Source organism: Schistocerca serialis, chromosome 10, assembly GCF_023864345.2.
Source record: "Schistocerca serialis cubense isolate TAMUIC-IGC-003099 chromosome 10, iqSchSeri2.2, whole genome shotgun sequence".
Taxonomy (NCBI): Eukaryota; Metazoa; Arthropoda; class Insecta; order Orthoptera; family Acrididae; genus Schistocerca; species Schistocerca serialis.
This window is the reverse complement of record NC_064647.1, coordinates 36,130,518-36,151,912: the sequence shown is the minus strand read 5'-3', so window position 1 is coordinate 36,151,912 and position 21,395 is coordinate 36,130,518. Positions and strand designations below refer to the sequence as shown.

At 39.6% G+C, this 21,395-nt stretch overlaps 1 protein-coding gene across 1 annotated transcript in view; it reads right to left on the bottom strand.

The window, feature by feature from the left end:
- The window catches only part of LOC126425211 (uncharacterized), a 337,500-nt gene that overhangs the window by 80,445 nt on the left and 235,660 nt on the right, over positions 1 to 21,395 (bottom strand). Inside the window, exons 5-8 of the mRNA XM_050088166.1 lie at positions 16,085 to 16,261; positions 12,383 to 12,582; positions 6,152 to 6,251; positions 1,144 to 1,926 (exon numbers count right to left, since the gene is read on the bottom strand). Of these exons, the coding sequence (XP_049944123.1) occupies positions 1,144 to 1,926; positions 6,152 to 6,251; positions 12,383 to 12,582; positions 16,085 to 16,261 (1,260 nt within the window). The remainder of the gene's footprint in view (positions 1 to 1,143; positions 1,927 to 6,151; positions 6,252 to 12,382; positions 12,583 to 16,084; positions 16,262 to 21,395) is intronic.

Here is a 21,395-nt window from a genome sequence, read left to right as displayed (position 1 = left end):
ATTGGGAAGCTGTCATAAGCAAGAATGGACATTATGTTGAAGGTTTGTAAAGGTATTTTGTAAAATAAGTTATTTTCTTCAATTTTATCTTACAGTGTGCAGAACTTTTGAAATGAATCTTCTAGAATATATTTTTCCCTTTTGTGCAGTGTACAACTTTACAGCTCTGTATATTTAAATCAAGTTGCCAATCTCTGCACCACTTTAAAAGCTTATCATATCCATCCACTGTAACATGCTGTGTTGTCCTTTCCACGCTATCCTCAATCTTGTCACAAATTTCACTGACACCCCATATAATCATGTACTTTATAATAAGCATAGCTAAAATGCTTCTCACAAGTCATGATTGACTACTTGTGTGCTGCATAGTTGCATCTATCTGACTGCCTCAATATACGCATTCAGGATGTTATGGGGAAGCTAGGTTTCACATGACTTGTTTTGGGTATACGCACTGATTGCCATGGAGGTCATCCTGTTTAAGATGCATAATTATGTTTCAGCTCAGACTATGTTCTAGCATTCGACAAATAATGGTTGTCAAGAACATTGGAGAACAGTTTTGTGGATCAATTGTGTTACCTTTCTTGTACACCTGTGTGACCTGTGATTTCTTCCAACTAGTGGGTATAATTCCTTATTTGAGGGAACTATGGAACATTATAGTTAGAAGAGGGGCTGACTCAGGTTGAAAATTGGTATAAAATCTGACAGGGATTTTGCCTGGTCCTGGAGCTGTGTTCAGTTTTGCTAATTTAAACTGTTTCTCAACACCAACACCAATATCCAGGTCACTCGTGTATGAACTAATACAAGAATTAAATTGGGACAATGCTCCTGGGTATTGTTTTATAAAGGAACATTTTGAAACTGAATTTAACATATTTGCTTTTGCACTGCTAACCCCCCCCCCCCTCCCCCCCTTCCCCAATTTCAGTTCCTGTCTCATCCTTGAGTGTCTAGATTTGAGAGCTATAAAATTTAAAAAAATCACAGCATTCAGACACCAGAAGACTCCTGAAGCAGATTACAACGAAGGGTTTGAAATATGAACCATCAAGTTGTTGAGGAAAATGACACAGTTTAATCACCGGAAAGATTTCACTTTGAGTGCAGATTTATACAATGACCGTGACTTACCCAGCTGGCAGTAGCGGCCACGGAAGCCTGCCAGGCAGGTACATGCTCCTGCTGCAGTATCGCACGTTCCTCCATTCCTGCACATTGGGATGCAGCTCCGGCGCTTGTTGTGCTTCGAGTAAATTCCGAATACTGTATTACCAGTAGATGCCGATGTTTGAGTGCTTTGATGTAATTCGTCCTGTGGCTGATGACTCGGTTTTGGTGATCCGACTCCAGATACTTTTGTTGTAGGTAGGTCAGTGGCTTGAAGAGGAAGTTCAGTAGTCACTTGAGACTCAGATAGGACTCTTTTTATGTGAAACATATCTGCTGCCTCATTTTCTTGTTCTGTTTTCATTGCCACTACTACTGTTGGTCCCAATACATCTGTGAAATGTGGCTTACCTACATTACCATTATATCTGGTACCCAAGTCACCAGTCCTTATATTCTTGGAACTTGCTGACAGGCCTCTTTCTGCAGAAACCCCATTTGCACCATACAAATGACGGTGTTCTCTGTCCTGTGCCTCACTATCCTGAACTTGTCCCTCATCTCGCACAGGACTAGACCTACCAGTGTTGAAAGCAGGAGGTACTGACTCGAAGCCAGTGTCTCTGTGCTCATCGCGTGCCCCATCTTTAGGGTTTGGTCTTCTTGTAGTTGTCTGATGGGCTATCTCTGTCTTGAGTGGCCTTTTGTTCTGTTTCATCCGGGATGTGGAGCTCCTGAGTGTGGCCACATTGTGCAGTGTTTCCAAGTGGAGCTTCCTCTTCTCCAGTGCTGAATGGGCACTACCACCTGCAACATTACAGAGCTATCACAACACATTGAAAAATATTCTTAAAGATAAATGTGACTTATGCTCAGTCAGATAAATGTTTATCAACTGCAGAAATTTGAAGTAGGTCAACAGCAGCATAGAAGAGTCAAAAAGATGAATTTGTAACTTTTGGTTCTGCAGCTTGCTTTACAAATAGCTCAGAGTAGAGAAGAGGGATGAGGAGGTTTAGACATGTGAGAAGTATAGTACAGAGAATTGTCAGAACCACTTATAAACAGAGGCAGAAATGGTAACGGTATATTTCATACAGGACTGAATACAATGCATACAAGTGAAGAAAAATATTTTAGAAATGTACTCGAAATATTATCAAATTTTTGAGAATTTTTGCTTTAGAAGGGTTTAAGTACATTCTTAATTTCATTGGCAGAGGATGGGGTAGCTGATTTGGCTGTATGTCTGTTATGTTGACATTGCTTCTTGCATGTATTCTATTGCCTTACTCCGAGAACTGTCCATGCCAATCTTCTGAGCTAGTTTCAGAAAGTGATTAATCTATTGGTTACCTGACTATTATTGTTTATATTTGGCTGTTTTCTTTAGTAAAAAGTTTTCATATTCCTCAAGTGATCTTCCACTTTTTCTTTTAACTATTGCCCATTAAAATTTAATTTTATTAACTAAACAAACACTATTTTTGGCCTTGTTTCACAATTTTATTATTAGCATTATTTCACAACCTAGGTTTCAGGTTATAAGCCAATTTTCAAGTACATTACTGATTTCCAAAGACGATAATACACAGATAAACATAATGACCAAGCAAAGATAATCATCTCAACTTCTTAAGTTATCGATCCATAGCTTAATGTGCAATTATGTCAATGACCATTTTTTAACAAATTACACATTCAACTATTACACAACAATGCCCAGACTAAAGTTAATCATCAGCCTGGAACTCTCTAACTATGATGGACTGGAGCCCAAAGTTTTGCTTCTATCATTGGGTTGTGATCTCATCTAAAAGAGGTGAATAACTGAACTGGGTTCGCTCATTTAATAATAGGTGTGGGGATATGCCCATCTGTCTTTTAATTTCTAAGATTTCTTATTGGTTGAGGTTGGCCCCCTTTCGCTCTGTGTGTAGGACTTGTACATGTATTGAGCATTTGTGGTTATTGTTCAGGCAATGTTCTGCAAATGCTGACTCAGGCTTCTTCAATCTCCAGCTTCTGAGGTGTTCTTTAAGCCTGGTACAGATTGACCTCCCCATCTGTCCAATGTAACAAGACTGACACACACAGCATGTGATTTTATAAACCCCACTTTTTGTGATATCTGGTTGTTTGTCTTTTGCATTGAACAAGAACGTACCTATTGTCTGTGGGACATAGAAAAACACAGAGAAATCCTTTGGCTTCAATATGTTACTTATGCTATTTGATGTTTTCCCTATGAAAGGTAATTTGCACTATTTCTTTTCCAGTTTGTTTTTCTTTTTCATTGGGGACAGCAGGGACCTAGCTTGCTTCTTCATCTTTTTACCTATAATTTTATTAACAGTGGGAAACAAGAAGGTGCTTAAAACATCAATGTAGTCCTGTGCTGTGATAGTGCCAGGAAAAATAACAAGAGGTGAAAGCCCCGTCCATGAAAAACCCAACCACACCATAACACTACCACCTCTGAATTTTACTGTTGGCACTATAGACGCTGGCAGATGACATTTATCGGACATTCGCTATACCCACACCCTGCCATCGGATCACCACATTGTGTACTGTGATTCGTCACTCCACACAACATTTTTCCACTGTTCAATTGTCCAATGTTTACGCTCTTTACACTAAGTGAGACATCGTTTGCCATTTACCGGTGTGATGTATGGCTTATGAGCAGCTGCTCGACCACAAAATCCAAGTTTTCTCACCTCCCGCCTAACTGTCATAGTACTTACAGTGGATCCTTACGCAGTTTGGAAATCCTGTGTGGTGGTGCAGATAGATGTCTGTCTATTACACATTACAATCCTCTTCAACTGTCTCTACCGGTCAACAGACGAGGTCGACCTGAGCAGTTTTGTGCTGCACGTGTCCCTTCACATTTCCACTTCACTATCACATCGGAACCAGTGGACCTAAGGAAGTTTAGGAGTGTGGAAATTTTGGGTACAGACATATTACACAAGTGACACCCAATCACCTAACCACAGTCAAAGTCTGCTCTCTCACGTCTAATGACTACTGAAGTCGCTGATATGGAGTACCTGGCAGTATGTGGCAGCACAATGAACCTAATGTGAAAAACATGTGTTTTTGGAGGGTGTTTGGACACTTTTGATAGTGTGCGCATCATTGGTTGGTATGTAATTGATAAGAGCTGCAATTCTCTATGAGAATCAGAACAGCCATCAGATTGCATACTGTTTTTCTGTTGAGTGTTGTTACAGAGCATGGGAGGGTATATAAGAGGTGTGAAAAATTTCAGATGTTGAACAGTCACTGTGAAGGACATTTTGAGAAGCTGCATACTTCTGTGAGGCAGTATTATCAGCTGCTGACAGGCAGCACTGTGGGTCTCCATTCGGCACGCTGGTCGAATCGTGCAATAATCAGATCTGTCGGGTGTTCAGATGTGATGGTGACTTGATGCTGGAACGTGAAACACAAGGGCAAATGTACTTGTTCTCACGATTCTTGTTGACTATCCTGACCACCACAGGGGAGGACCACTGCACTGTGCACTGAGCACATCTAATCCGATCACATCTGTGCCAGTCATCTGAAAATGAGTAATGGATTCCCTGCAAGTTTCTCTGTCATCCCACACCACTGGTTAGAGACTAGAAGCTGCTGGACTAAGGAATTTCACATGTAAGCTGCCATTAACACCATGACACAAATGTCTGCATTTGGAGTGGTGCAGTGAATGGGACCATGGACTGTTGACGAATGGCACTGCACTGTCACGTGATAAGTCACAGTTCTGCGCAACTCTGGAGGACCACCTTCATAGAGTACAGTGGTGATCTGGAGAGAGGTGCTGTTGTTTCCAAAGTTCTGGAGAGGCATAGTGTTGTTACTCTTGGCATCACAGTTTGAGGAGCCACGGGATACGACATCTGTTTATGGATGGTAATCATTGATTGCACGGTGGTACATCCTGCATCCTCACATGTTACCTCTCCTCTGACAGCATCATGGTGCAAGTTTTCAACAGGATAATGCTCACTCACCTGACACTGGGACCAGATCGGATGTCAATTCCATCTCAGTGCCAGATCCGGGATTTCAAGGACTGGTTGCAGCAATTTTGGGCCAGCTTGCCTCAGGAGAACACATAGTGCCTTTATGAGAACCTCCCCAACCAAACCAGTGCACAAATTGAGGTAAGAGGGAGTGCAATGAGGTACTGATATGTGGTCTCATACTGTCGAGTTCTTTGTAAATGTGACTCGATTTTGTCACCATTGAAATAACATCGCATACCCTCTCGATCCATGAAGTTTCATTTCCTTTCTCCCTCCCCATGTGATTGCTCCTTTTTCTATATATATGTCTGCTTGTGTCTGTATGTGTGGATGGATATGTGCGTGTGTGCTAGTGTATACCTGTCCTTTTTTCCCCCTGAGGTAAGTCTTTCCGCTCCCGGGATTGGAATGACTCCTTACCCTCTCCCTTAAAACCCACTTCCTTTCGTCTTCCCCTCTCCTTCCCTCTTTCCTGATGAGGCAACAGTTTGTTGCGAAAGCTTGAATTTTGTGTGTATGTTTGTGTTTGTTTGTGTGTCTATCGACCTGCCAGCGCTTTTTTTATATATATATATATATATATATATATATATATATATATATATATATATATATATATATATATATATATATATATATATATATATATATATATATATATAGACACACACACACTAGGGTGTGACAGGAATCTCCCTGATACACACACTCCTGACAGTTTTTCTTTTTAGGAGTCTAATGCTGTTGGCTAAATTTCCACAGAAGAATACATCATACCTAATTACTTATTCATAGTAGCTGTGATACACTACATTTATTGTGCTTATATCATAATGTAACCTACAGTTTAATGTGGACTCCAACTCACAATTTTTTACATTAACAAATTATTGCCAGGGGCAAAAGAAGTAGTAAGAGACAGATCTGCTCAATTGGCTACAGGCCACCCAGCTTGTCATTATGACAGTAAGACACTGCTCAAGACTTACCAGCACGTGCTGTGGGCAGTTCCAACATACTCTGCTCTCCTGGTGGCTGTACTGTTGAGCCCCTGTGTAGCACAATGTGTGGAGAGTGATCTCTGGATTCCTGTGCAGAAGGCAGGCCAAAATAGTGTCACTTATATAAAGTAATGTGAATCTGCAGGAGCAATTGATTCTCGCAGAGTGTACAGTGAAGACATATAATTGTTGTACAAAGAGTTACTGTTGTTATGTTCATTGGAATAAATGTCTACACTTTTTAAATTGCAGATCTTTGCTGAAAGTAAACTTTATGGTTTTTTGTTAGTGTTCGATTTTTATTAGTATATTATACAATCTATACTTTTATTAAAGGTCCTGGTATGCTCATATATTTCAATCTTATAATTTGTTATTTCAAAATATTGACAATAATATACAGTTTATGAGTAGGTGGTCATCACATGTGGTTAATAATTTGTGCGTTTTGTTTCACCCTCAATTCAAGTATCAAAGGCTGCATATCTTACAATCTATAATAATAACAACAATACCGTAACAATAGTATGAGGGTAGAGAGATACTTCATTGTTTTAAGTCAAGTAAACCCACAATTTGTCACTTAAAAATATAAGGAACTGACATGAAACAGAGCTTTGATAAGTCTATGTAAGGTATAGTTACTGTATACATTAAAGCATTCAATGAACTTTAAGACAGGTATAAATTTATACAAAACTGAAATTTGTATTAGAGAGGCAAATTTTGCAAAAGGATTTGATGCTGACACATTTAATGAGGAACACTGAATAACTTATCATGTGTAGCCTGTCATAATTTTGTTTAATTATAATAAATGCAATTGAAAGAACAAACTTAACAAAGCAAGAAATGGAATAATTGTTGAAAGATTATAAATAGCATCACTGCTGTGACAATATGGCTTATTATCTATTACTTAAATTTTGTTTGGCTCATTATTAGTTGAGCACACTGTTGTACTTATTATATAATGTTCGGTTTTCAGTGATTTAATGAGTTATTGTAATAAAAGCCTGAAAGTATGTGAAGCATAAATGTTTTTATTTGCATCTTTACTCACACACTAAAATCCCATGACAAAAAATCATCCTTGATTGAGCTAAATATAATTTGAGTTTATAATGAACCCCTCCACAATTAGTATTAATGCACCAAATAAGCAATAAATGCTGCTAAACACTGTTCAGGTTTAGCATGACAATGTGATTAGGGTAGAGTTCAGCATTATATAATATTAGGCAGTATTCCTCAAGCATCATTAATGGCAGCTTCATACCCAATTATGCCATGCAACACCAATGAACATAGCTGAAGTGACAGACCCACTTGTTTGCGTGTAATAGAATGCCACTATAGAGTACCATTTTTTCTCAGGGGCAGCAAACCTGAACATAAAAATGAGACCTAATCCATTTATATGTGTTGGAATTCTGAGCAAACAGCTTTACACACTGTCTCAGTCATTTACAACACCTTCAGTTGGACTTTTTTTTTACAGTTATTTTTTCTGGAAGAGCTACAGACAAAATATAGTAACAGTTGAAACTGCTTGGAAAACAGAAGATGGAACCATGGATAAAACTGTTATTCTGAAAAAAAAAGCCCTCATTTCATGTCCTTCATCCAATCGTAAGAAATCTCAAAGATAATAGAGATGAACTCCTAATATCAAAATATGAAATTGGAAATATTACTAGAAGGTCTGGAAATGTGTTACATTTATAAGAATATCACATGGAAACCAACAAAAGCATCTAGATAATTACAAACTAAAGTCATAGTACAGTATAACCAATACAGGAATAGGACAACCTTTGCTCTTTCCTCCAGAACAACAACATCCAGTCCTAAATGTACTTCAGCAAGTTGTTCTCAGATAACCAAGCAACATTTCCTCTCAGGAGTCCCACAGAAAACTCTGTTCATATCAAATGCATCAGCCTCCAGATGGATTGTTGCCAGGATTCTTTCATCCCATCTGAGACAAAAATCATTAGGGCATGGGAAAAAGAATTAAAAACATCACTGGAAGCCTAATCAAACTGGATCAACAAAAGACTGCAATAATATCTCTTTGTCTTTGGGATACTGGTGAAGAGTGAAATCACAGCAAATAAATAGAATCCCTGAACGAATGTGCTGCAAAAGCTTATCTCAGTTGCACAAAATTTAATATTCAAAAATTAAACACTAAGTATGGATAAATCAAAAGGGGCAGATACTTCAAGTATCTCCATGAGATTGTAATGCCAAAGAGACTACAAAAGAAGGTACAGAGAGTTTGATTTTAGAAATGCAAGAGTGTGTATGAAAGTATGCAAGTTACCTGCAACAAAAACTGTATGTCCACACATATAAAGGCTAGATGTTACAACACAGTGATCAAACCTGAAGCTCTATATGTGAGCGAAACTTTAAGTATCAACAGAGAAAGTTGTCTGGGAAACATCTTGAAGGAAGAACAATGGATTATGAGGGAAATTCTTGGCCCATAAAAAATGGGGGATGAATACAAACTGAAATCCAGTAAAGCAACAGAGAAACTGCCAAACCTGATACCAGACATTGGAAAATGAAGACTGAAATTTTATGGATATATTCAGTGACTCTCAGGAATGAAGCTAATACTAGATTATGATGCACGACGCTGGAAAATTAATAGATCCAACAAGTTAAAAGGATCTCAAGAAAGTCCAAAAAGAAACAGTGGAAATAGTAGACAGGAATCTATTTAGTCAAAAGGTACAACCTACGATGGTACGGGGCACTACACATTGAAGTTCGAATAGTTTGGCCCGAGCCCACACGTGCTACAGCACGAAACTGTAAATATTAGTTACACTCAGCTTAATTGAGTGGCCCAAACATGTGGATGGTCTCGATGTTTGGCTATGCTTTTCATCATAGGGTGCCAGCTCACATCTTGTAGTGTTTCAAGAATTTCTGCGTAAACTCTAGAACCACTCGGCCTTCCACCATCTCGAACACACAATATTTTAGATGTGAGTGGGAGAAAGGAACCTTATCTACTGTGCGTCACCTGCCTGTGTATCCAGGTCCGAAGTTTATCGTGAGAAGACAGTAGACATGGTGGTCAAACGGCACCGACAAGTACTTGTCGGTCGCGACATGGAAGTTGGCAGAACCAAGGAACTACTGTCTTATTCTGTGCTGTTTTATAATTGTGACTATTGTTGGTGACAAAAGAATATTTTAGTTGAGAGGACTTTTAAGTAACTTTTAACTTTAACTTGCTAGAGGCAAGACATGTATATGATTCCTGTATAATAGAGTTATGTTTATCAAAACAACACTCTGTTGTAAATGTAACTTAATTGTTTCTAATGTGAGACAACACAGGTGACTTACAAGAAGTCAGTGGTTTATATGAGAAGTGTGAATTTTGTTCTTTGTGGAAGTTCAAATAGACCAATAGTTGTTGAAAAGTATCCTTCGAGTACCTCATTATTTCACAAAGAGAGAGAGAGAGAGAGAAAGTCTTAAACGTTCCTGTGACTAGCATCATTCTTTGGAGAAGTAGTTTGTAGAGATTACAGAAGCCGACTGTCCAGAGAAGATCAGCTGCGCTTTCCAAAGTAAGTCAACTCATGTAAGAGAAAAGGGAATTTGCACATACACTTCACACACTCTTAGTCATCAAACACATTAGAACCTGTCGTAAACTCAATTTTTAAAGTTGAAATAAAATATAACAAAACAATGCAGGCAGGTATTGTGGTGAAATTTAAAATATCGAGTCACTCATGTTGATTTATAATTTGAACAAATAGTTTATTTTTCTTCAATAAATTCACTTAACACTTAAAATGCAGTCTGAGGGGCTTTTACATAAGGGCAGCTGTTAATAACTGATGCCACAACAGTTCACTATAAAATTCATATGTCGTGATCATGACACTCGAGTATGTTCACAGTTCAGAAATACACTATTGTCTGCTTTTGTAAATCACTATATTTTGCTCCACTTGATCGGTTTTGAAACTTGCTACATACATGCTTGTCCCCGAATGTGGCTACGAACTCACACTACCCCCAAATGTGTGGCACGTCTGGCTCTTAGTGTTGCTCAAAACCATCTACCACCCCCAGATGGACAGCACGTCCGGCTCTTAGCCTCACTCAAACTCAACTTCCCAGTCATCAAAGATGGCCACCCTATGCACCCTCGAAATGACTGCCTAACTCAAAACAATGTTTGACAAAAAATTATGAATATTCTAAAACTAAACACAAAAACACATGATACAATGAAAAATATGGAAAATTACCAGGCAAAAATAATTTAAAGTCCAATTTTCTGTATCTGCCACTGTTTTTTCACAAATAATGTTCTTATGACATGACATTGCTTTTCCCGGATTTTTGATACCAAACATAAATAAACAAATAAAAATACATACATAATTACTCATCTACCTTTTTAAACTTTAGAATCCTGCCACTAGTTTCATCTCTTTAAATTTATTTATCACCAAAAACACAGTTTCTCTCTGTCGAATCCCATATTCCAACCTCTCACTCGAAAATGGTACATCCTATGCTAAATTGGCTATGACTGCTTGACGCAGCTCTACTAGCTGCATCTGTAAACATTTTGTTCATATTAATCGGCCAAAGCATTGCAGAGATATTAGCTTTTGGACTTTCATAAATTTACAATTTCTAAGACAACAATAACTTTTAAACTATTTCATATTTTTGTGGCACATCTAGATAATTTAGCTTTACATATTTTTCTGTCCATAAGTGCCAACTCGTGCTTCCGTGTCACTCTTAGTTTTGTTTTTGTCCATTTTTCTGTGGCATATAAATTTCTCCAAGAGTGCAAACACAGCCATATGCGCCCCTGCCAAGCATCCACTCGGGTTTTTCCAAGGCCGTGTACACGCTAGCCACTTGCCACAGCACCGTAGCAAACGTCAGCCACATGCTCTGTGGTGGGAAACTGCTGCTCTAATATCCTGCCACAGCTTGTATGCTCACAAGCCAGAACACAAGATTCCAAAAATACCATGGACCAAGTGGACAGAAAAAATAAAAATAGTTCATGGTGAGAGAGTGAGACTCGCAAAATGAATCTATAAGCACTGCATGGTCCAATAGGGTTCATAAGTAAAAAACAACAAAAGCAATAATAAAAACTATCGCTTGATCATTAACGAGCATCTGACGGACCCAGATAGCCGTGCATGTTAAAGCACCACTTCCGGGACAAGGCATGGTGCTGGCCCCAGACTGAAGCTGCCCAACGGATTAATGATGAGGATGGTGTGCCAGCCATCCTGGATGTAGTTTTTAGGCAGTTTCACACATCTGACTAAGGTGAATACTAGGCTGGTGCTCACAAATCACTTCAGTTATACAATTCACAAACATTTACAAAAAATTTTGCACACTTGCACATACCATAAATCACACTGCAAATAGACAGTTGGAGTACACATATTCTGTTTCAGGGGATAACGGGGTGGTGACACAAAGGATATCTGGGCACTCCTTAAACTAACCATGCCAAATCAATCAATAATCGTCCTGACCCTAAGCAGATGTGGAACAAAGCCACAAGTAAAAGAAGAAGAAGAACAACAACAACAACAACAAGAATTTATCAGCCCACTAGTTATTTAGGTACAAACAGTCATAATTTCAAAGTCCAACATTTATCTGCTTGATATAAAAAAAAAGAGGCACATTTACAATGGATGACATCTATCCTGCTAACAGGAGTTTCCAGTCATTGAATGTAGGCCATAAGTGATTTCACAGACTAGTGCCAGGCCAGATATGTTTCAACTTTATTTTAATTTTGTATGGATTTGCAACATATTGTGCAACTCTTGTCACAATGAGAAACTGAAATCAAGAAGCATTAGTTCTGATAATGTCTCCAAAAGTTCATACTGCCAGCCCTGGAAACCAGATTTCAAAAAAGAGTTCTGCGAAAATATAAAGCTACAATGATTACTAAGATAGGGAAAATTCTTTAGTGCAGTACACCCAAGAAGTGGCTATCAATACACATAGGCACCATTTAACAAACCCCCTTGCATGCCCCCTACCTTACCCAACATACAAATACACATCTTATTGAAAATAGTTGTGCAATTGGGAAGAAAAATGAAAATTTAGAAAGTACATTGTGAATTGTGGCACAAGATGACAATGACAGTGAGAAACAGATCCATATTTACTGACCAAAGCTTTGGCAATGCAGGTTCTGCCATCAGCATGGAGTGTAGCCCCTGGGGGACAGCGGCAGATGAAGCTACCAAAAGTGTTGAGGCAGTTCCCAGCACAGAGTGCCATCCCTAGTGAGCACTCGTCTAGATCGACACAGAGGCGGCGGTTGACGGTCGACAGTGTGAAGCCCCGCCGACACCAGCACTGGTAGCTCCCTGCAAATTGTACACAGTTTGTGACAGTACAAAAATTTTGAAACATCATGATTATAAATATCTTGCTATCTTATGTATGTAAAGACACATTGTGTACTGAATTATGTAGTGTACAGTTTGTAACTGGAATTGTTTTAATTTGTTGATATATGGGAGGAGGTATGGTGCCTCCAGTAATTTGCTGATGACCCTCAAAATTTGCAGAATGGGAAGTTTACAGCAAAACATGAGCTGACTGAGAAACAGTCTATAAGCACTGCATGGTCCAATAGGGTTCATACGGGAAAAAATAAATAATAATAATAATAATAAAACTGTCACCAGCTTCAAGAGTTACAATTATTATGTACTATGGATAACATAAAGAGACAATGAAAGTGCTGCTCATTTTGTATGAAACTGGTTTTGGTTAGTTGTTCAGCTGGACTCAAGCTGAGTGGTTGAGATTTTCTCTGGAGTGTTCAGATGGAGAATTTACGTCTGTCTGCTGAGGAGGTAAGTATTCGATAACTCTCATAATTACTTGTACAGTTTCATTAGAACTTTGAGCTGCTGTGAAATTTTAGTAGTTTTTTTCTATAGATTACAGTGATTAATAGGACACTCATCATTAATGAATGAGCTATAAACAATAATCTCGAAACAGCAATATACATCGTAAAAAGGTTTTGAAATTACAATTTAGGAAGGAACAGTTTTAAGCAAGTTTAGCCTCAAAAACGAACAGAACTTTCATGGTTTCATAAGCTGGCTTATGGATATTCACCTCAGTATCATATTCTACCTGAATTTACTCTATTTAATAGGAAAAGGTTAGAAAAATATGATCTAATTGTGTACTAAACAAAAAAAAGGAAAAATTAAAGATCACAGTCATAGACACAGAGTTTTCAGAAATTTTGTTTTAAAGAGAATATTGGCAAAAAGACTTTATAGCCGGTATGAGAGAAATTAAACCTCCCAGAGATTACTCAGTTAACAGAGATGCAAAGAAAGGCCAGGCCTAGTGCAGCAATAATAACATAAACTCTGACCATATATTCACTGCTGCTACATCATTCTTACTGAATTATAAAAATTTTCTTCATTACTTTCTCCAGGAAGAATAGGGGCTCTAATATGACAAATGCTTATTTGAGCTTTAAGTTGAAGTATAAGAGTATTTTCTGTTTAGGAGTACTTAATATGTTACACTTTTCTGTGAATTGCAAAATTCTGGCCCCTCATGTACTGGTTAAAACGTTGGATGGTAGTGTTAGTTACTGCCTGTTATGAATACAAAAATTAATGTTTGGGGATACAAGCAACACTGGTACTAGCCCCCTGTTGCCAACATTGAGACTAAGTTTATTGTGCGGTATCTCTCTTCAACATTTTAGAAAAGCCACGCAGTAATATACTTTAGATTAAAAGTTGCGTTGTTTCATGTTCTGTACCAAATAGTTTGCATTTACAAAGAATACTTCTTTCTCTATACCCATTGCGTGCAGCTGTTGCCTGTAGTTCTCATGGTGAGTCATTAGACCTACCATGAGTTTCATCTGCTGTCTGGTCAAACTCTTAATACATTTTTTTTGGCACCTTTTTGGTTTTGGTGCAATATTCTACATTCTTCAGAAGGCAGGACTAGGTACTGTAGTCGTCAATTGCAAAATGGAGTTGTTAAATGGTCAATACCCCTATTTTTTGGAAAACCTGTTTACAGGCTATTACTATGATGGGGTTGCCACTCCCAATTGATGTACCACTTGGGTCTGTACCTAGTGTAACCATATGCTGCAGTGTTTGCATATCCCATGTCTGAGGCAGATACAGTACCCAGCACAGTATTTACTTAGGTGGATGTGGAAAAGTGCCTAAAAACAACACTAAGCTGGCTGGCACACTGACTCCCATCATTAATCCATAAGGCAGATTCAATCTGAGCCTAGTGCACCCTCTACATGTATCCCAAGTTGGTGCTTTAAAAGAAAATTTAAGAACCTTTAATGTGAGAATGAATGTTGTGTATCCCACATACAGAAAGCATATATGAGATGGTGTCCAAAAGTTCAAAAATTTTGAATTTTGTGAGCAAACAGCTACGAGTACACTAAAATACCATTAGGCGTTCCCTCATGAATTTTTCGTAAATGAGTGTGGGAACTAGCTGCAAATTGAGAGATCTGGTTAGTTGCTGGTGAGCGTATTCTCAATATGACATTTCCCTGAGTTTGGGGTTTTGCAATGGCTGACTGAAAGATCAACTTGTGCACACAAAGTTTCATTTAAAACTTGGGGAAAACAGCTGCTGAAACACACCAAATTTTGAAGCAAGCTTTTGGAGCAGACATAAAGTGATGACAACAACTGCTCCTGTCAGTGGTCACACCAGAAAATATTCAGAAACTGAGGGATCTGATTCACAGACCATCTGAGACTTCTACAACACCTCGGGAATAAGTTGCGGTACAAGTGAATGTAGTCGGTCAGAAGTATTGAAAATGAGGACTGTAACAAAGCTTGTAACCTGACAATTCCAATATGATCAGAAATGATATCAAGTGGAAGACTTAACCAATTGCTTCAGGATGATCTAAACAATTTCGAAAAGTTGTCACTGGTAATAACATTTGGGTTTACAGCTATGACTCTGAAACTATAATGGAAAATCTGGGATGGAATAGCAATAATTTGAATCAGGATAGACTGCTGTTCAGCACATACAGGAAGAGCTGAGCATCATAAAGGCATGTGTAAAAGTTAATTAATCTATTGGAGAAAGGCCTTCTTCACACACACACACACACACACACACACACACACACAGACACAAGGTATTGCCTCCTGGTGCTCAGGTCCAAAACTGTAGCGAGCAATCATCTCAGCTGGGGTGGGGTGGGTAGTGCAGATACAGGAGAGATGTGGGATGGGGAAGTGAAGGGAAAGTTGGGTAGGTGTTTGGGGAAGATGCTGTATTGGGAGAATGCAGGGACATGGGATGTGGCAGGGACAAGACAAGAGGCTGCACTGTGGGGGAAGGAGGGGAGGGGGAGAGAGGAAAGAAGAAGAGATGGAAGAAGGGCTATGCAGGAGAAGTGGAGGGGTAGAAGGCATGTGTGAGGCTGGAATGGGAAGTGGAAAGGACCCAGAGACTGGTGCAAGATGGAGGATAATGAAGGTAACCTTCTACAGTCCCTGCTCTCCAACTGCCTCCATGCACTTCTCTGCTCCCAATCCAGTCTCACACATACCTATTTTTCCCTCTCCCTCCTCCCCCTCCCCCACTCACCTGCATAGCTCAAAAGCCAATCAAGTTTCTGTGGTGTTATGTGTTTTACGTGTTTCTGTGCACTGTGACTCAATTAGCTACAGCTGAGTGGTTGCCTTTCTTCGTGTTTGTTTATAGTTTATCTCTTAATTATTTTCACTTTCCTTGAAAAAGAAAGGTATCTCTATTCACAGTCAAGGAGTTTCTGGAACAGAGACTGATCATTTTAAGAAGCACAGCAGTGAGAAATACCTGGTAAGTTGATGCAGAGCTGGTCACAAGCCGCTCCAATAGCACACTCGTCAATGTCGAAACAGTCACTGTCGATCTGCTGGTAACCGGGTCGGCAGAGGCACGTGAAGGACCCAAGGGTGTTGAGGCAGATACCATTCTGGCAGACAGAGTCTTTGACCAGACACTCATCCACATCTGAAACACTCAACACGATGTTATCCGAAATTAACTTTAGCATCGAAAATACTGAAGAATGATCTCACTTATATACGTATGGAAAATCCAGAATGGAATATAAAATACAAACATAAAAAAGTTTTACATCACCTCAGTTCCGAGAGTTCCAGAACCTATACAGAAAATTGGAATAGAGATCAACATAAACACCACTCCCGCCATTTTTTTTTTTTTTTTTTTTTTTGTCATGAAAACCATGCATTGCATGTTGTACCACCACACAATGAGACCTTCAGAGGTGGTGGTCCAGACTGCTGTACACACTGGTACCTCTAATACCCACTAGTAGGTCCTCTTGCTCTGATGCACGCCTGTATTCATTGTGGCATACTATCCACAAGTTCATCAAGGCACTGTTGGTCCAGGTTGTCCCACTCCTAAACAGTGATTCAGCATAGATCCATCAGAGTGGTTGGTGGGTCATGTCGTCCATAAACAGTCCTTTTCAATCTACCCCAGGCATGTTCAATAAGGTTCATGTACGAAGAACACGCTGGCCACTCTAGCCATGCGATGTTGTTATGCTGAAGGAAGTCATTCACAAGATGTGCATGATGGGGGTGCAAATTGTTGTCCGTGAAGATGAATGCCTTGCCAATATGCTGCTGATATGATTGCACTATCAGTTGGAGGATGGCATTCACGTATCGTACAGTGGTTACGGTGCCTTCCGTGACCACCAGCGGCGTACGTTGGCCCCAATAATGCCATCCCAAAACAGCAGGGAACCTCCACCTTGCTGCTCTCACCAGACAGTGTGTCTAAGGCATTCAGCCTGACCAGGTTGCCTCCAAACATGTATGATGATTGTCTCATTGAAGGCATATGTGATACTCATCGGTGAAGAGAACGTGATGCCAATCCTGAGCAGTCCATTTGGCATGTTGTTGGGGCTATCTGTACCTCGCTGCATGGTGTCATGGTTGCAAAGATGGACTTTGCCATGGACGCTGAGACTGAAGTTGTGCATCGTGCAGCCTATTGCGCACAGTTTGAGTCGTAACACGACATCCTGTGGCTGCACGGAAAGCATTATTCAACATGGAGGCATTGCTGTCTGGGTTCCTCCAAGCCATAATCTGTAGGTAGCATTCCTGCACTGCAGTAGTATACCTCGGGCAGCCTGAGCGAGGCCTGTCATTGACAGTTCCTGTCTCTCTGTATCTCCTCCATGTCCGAACAACATCGCTTTGATTCATTCCGAAACGCCTGGACACTTCCATTGTTGAGATCCCCTCCTGTCACAAAGTAACAATGCGGACCCGATGGAACTGCGGTATTGACCGTCTCGGCATGGTTGAACTACAGACAACAAAAGCCGCATGTCTCCTTCCTGCTGGAATGACTGGAGGTGATTGGCTGTCGGACCCCTTCCATCTAATAGGCTCTGCTCATGCATGGTTCTTTACATCTTTGGACAGATTTAGTGACATCTGGGAAATGGCCAATGAAACTGCACTCTATTCCTACATCAATTGGCAGAAAGGTTGGATCATAAAAACACTTTTCATGGAGCTGCTCATAATTAGCAAAACCATGGCATCAGTAGGTGGCCTTCAGGGCTACGAGAATTGAGTTGGGAGCCATGTCAGATTGAGAAGATATTTTAAGTTTAACAGGTGTTTGAAGCCAGAAGTGAGTGTCTGATAAAGTTATTCTGCTGGTATGGAATTTGAAAGTATATTCTCATGCACATACACACATCAAAAACTGTTTTGCGTCACCCCAGTACCCAGGATTATGGCTTGGAGGAACCCTGACAGCAACTCCACCATGTTGAATAATGCATCTACGCAGCCACAGGACCTCATGTTATGACTTACACTGCACGATGTGCAACTACACTTCTGATGTCCATAGCAAGGTTCATCTTTGCAACCATGACACAATGCAGCACGGAACAGATGAGCCCAACAACATGCCGAATGGACCGCTCACGGTTGGCATCATGTTCTCTTCAATGATGAGTGTTGCATATACCTTCAACCAGACAATTGTTGGAGATGTGTTTGGAGGTAACCCGGTCAAGCTGAACATGTTAGGCACACTGACTGGAGAGTGCAGCAAGGTGGAGGTTCCCTGCTGTTTTAGGGTGGCATTATGTGGTACCAATGTGTGTCACTGGTGGTCATGGAAGGTGCTGACAGCTGTACAATATGTGAATGCTATCCTCCGACCAATAGTGCAACCATATCAGCAGCATATTGGCGAGGCATTCACCTTCATGGACGACAATTCGCACCCCCATCATGCACATCTTGTGAATGACTTCCCTCAAGATAATGACTTTGCTTGGCTAGAGTGTCCAGCATGTTCTCCAGACACAAACCCTATCAAACAAGCCTGGGATAGACTGAAAGGATTGTTTATGAATGACGTGACCCACCAACCACTGAGGGATCTATGCTGAAGCACTGTTGAGGAGTGGGACAATCTGAACCAACAGTGTCTTGATCAACTTGTGGATAGTATGTCACAACAAATACAGGCATGCAGAATGCAAGAGGACATGTGTCTGGGTATTAGAGGTAGTGGTGTGTACCACAATCTGGACTCCCATCTCTGAAGGTCTCGCTGTATGGTGGTACAACATGCAATATGTGGTTTTCATGAGCAATAATAAGGGTGGAAATGATGTTTATGTTGATCTCTATTCCAATTTTCTGTACATGTTCTGGAACTCTCGGAACTGAAGTGATGTGTGTATGTGGAACTTACCTAATTCAAAGTCTGGTGTTGTGAATGAGTGTTAAGTCAGGGAGAAACCTCATATCAGAATGTGGAGCCACTGGCTAACTGGAGGTGGTGTTTGACAAAAGTGATGGATTTTGCAAGGATAATCAAATCTATTTGGGCCTATAACTTACATTTGTTTGGCGTATTTTGCACGATTTATTTCCCTTTTGACTTTGAGTGTTTTGTGGGGCACATTTTCCAGTCTAGTGGTCAGATCTGGGAGTTTGGAAGTTGTTGGATTGCTTCAGGGTATTTGTTATTGATGAAGGTCTTGTGCCAGTTTTGGATATGTCTCACAGGTCAAAGCAAAGCTGGAAACTCATTTAATATCATAGTAATTCAGATGATTAATCTGAGTCCACCAATAAATGTATCAGAGTAAATCTGTAGAGCAATATTTCATGTAGTGTGTCTTATGCATTGGACATAACTGAGAGAGTGTGAGATCTGTCTGTGTCCACAACTCGGACTTAATGTGAGGGCACAGGACCTGAGAGTTTGAGATGGAAGGAACATTTCAACTTACATTCAGTTGAGTTCAGAGTACTCAAATTCCTTTGTCATCCTCATTTAATATAATCAGTAATATATTTTTTTTAATAGAAGGCTGTAGATTGCTGTGTTATAAAGGTCAAATTACATGTTTGTATTGGTAGCAATGTCAAAAACAGTATCACATCATTTCATAATATAGACACATGTTGTATGTCAAAGTGCTAACGTTTTTCCAAGGAAAAGTGATGAACAGATTGGTAAATCTCTCGAAAAGTAAAGTATGACACCAAAACAAAGTGTTTTTAAGAAATGTGGATTCCATGGTAATAAATTTTCGAATAAAGGGAAACACTGCGTTCAACATGTAGCGTGTGTTACACTAAGTTCTTAGGTGATGGAGACTCAACAGCATATATCAGTGTAGTAGCTGCTCAGCCTTATGGTGAGAAGATTATCACAAATCTGGAATGTGATGGTCACGTCCAAGAGAGGATGGGCACCAGGTTGAGGAAGTTGAAAGAAAGTTTGAGAGACAAGAAACTTTCTGATGGTAAAACCATAAGAGGCAGGCTGACAGACAAAATGATTGATGAACTACAGCAGTATTATGGGAAGGCTATTAAAAATAATACTGAGGATTTGTTGAAAATGAAGCAGGCAGTATGGGCTACCTTCTTCCACAGACTGTCAAATGATGAAAAATCAGGACACCACCTTTGCCCTCCTGGACCTGATTCACAGTGCAGTTATCGCAATGCACAGTACTCAAACAGTTCATGGAGACATAAACATTCCATCCCAGCAGCAGTTGTGGATATCATAAAACCCATTTACAGATCCCCAATTACTGAAGACGTGTCGTCACAGTCAGACTCAAAATCCCAGTGAGTCGTTCAACAATGTTATATGGACTCACTTAACAAAAAATATTTTTGTTGGAATGAAGACACTAAAGTGGAGGGTTAGCAATGCTGTTATTGTTTTTAATGGTGGCAACATTGGTAAGGTGAAAGTGCTATGCCATATGGGAATTAATCCTGGAGAAAACTGCATCAGAGAACTTGAACAGGTGGATAAGGTTCGCATTGATAAAGCAGAGTATGCAGCACAGTTGGCCAGAAAGAAGAAAAAACCTGGAAAAAGATCAAGAGGATGAAACACAGTATGGTGCAGAGTGCTTCTGAGTAACTAAAAATAAAAAAAGTAAGCGTATATTAAGTGAGTTACAGTCTTTTGAAACTTTAGAAGCCATTCCTGAAAATTTACATTTTCTGTTGCATTTTTGCCTAAATCTTAGGAACCACTTGAAGTAGAGTATTCAGATTTTCAGGGAGTAATAACATACATACCCTGAGTCTACTGAACTAAAAGAAGAACATAAAATTATGTATAACAAAAATTATTTAGGATAGCATACAAAAAAAGTACAAAAAGTTTAAATGTGTAATTAAAAAATTGTATTTCCAAAAGCAGTGGGTGAAATGCAATTATTGTAGTTCAGTAGACTCAGAACATACAGTTTAATATCCTATAAAAGTTTCATGCCAATGCCTACAGTGGTTCCTGAAATACAGGGAAGCCAAGTCACTAAATTCAACTTTGTCAGGATAGGGTGTTCCAACTCCCCTTAAATACCCCAAAATCAGGTGAATGGACCTTAATAAATTTGCAAAGAATACAACTGTATGAGCAAGCATACTGAATAAACAAAAATCAAATGTCACAGTTGAGCAGTTCCTTTTCCAATTTTCCATGGAATCTACAATACTTCCAGTCTCCTGAAACTTCCAGGTAGATTAAAACTGTGTGCCAGACCAAGACTTGAACTCAGGATCTTTGGCTTTCACGGGAAATTGGTAAA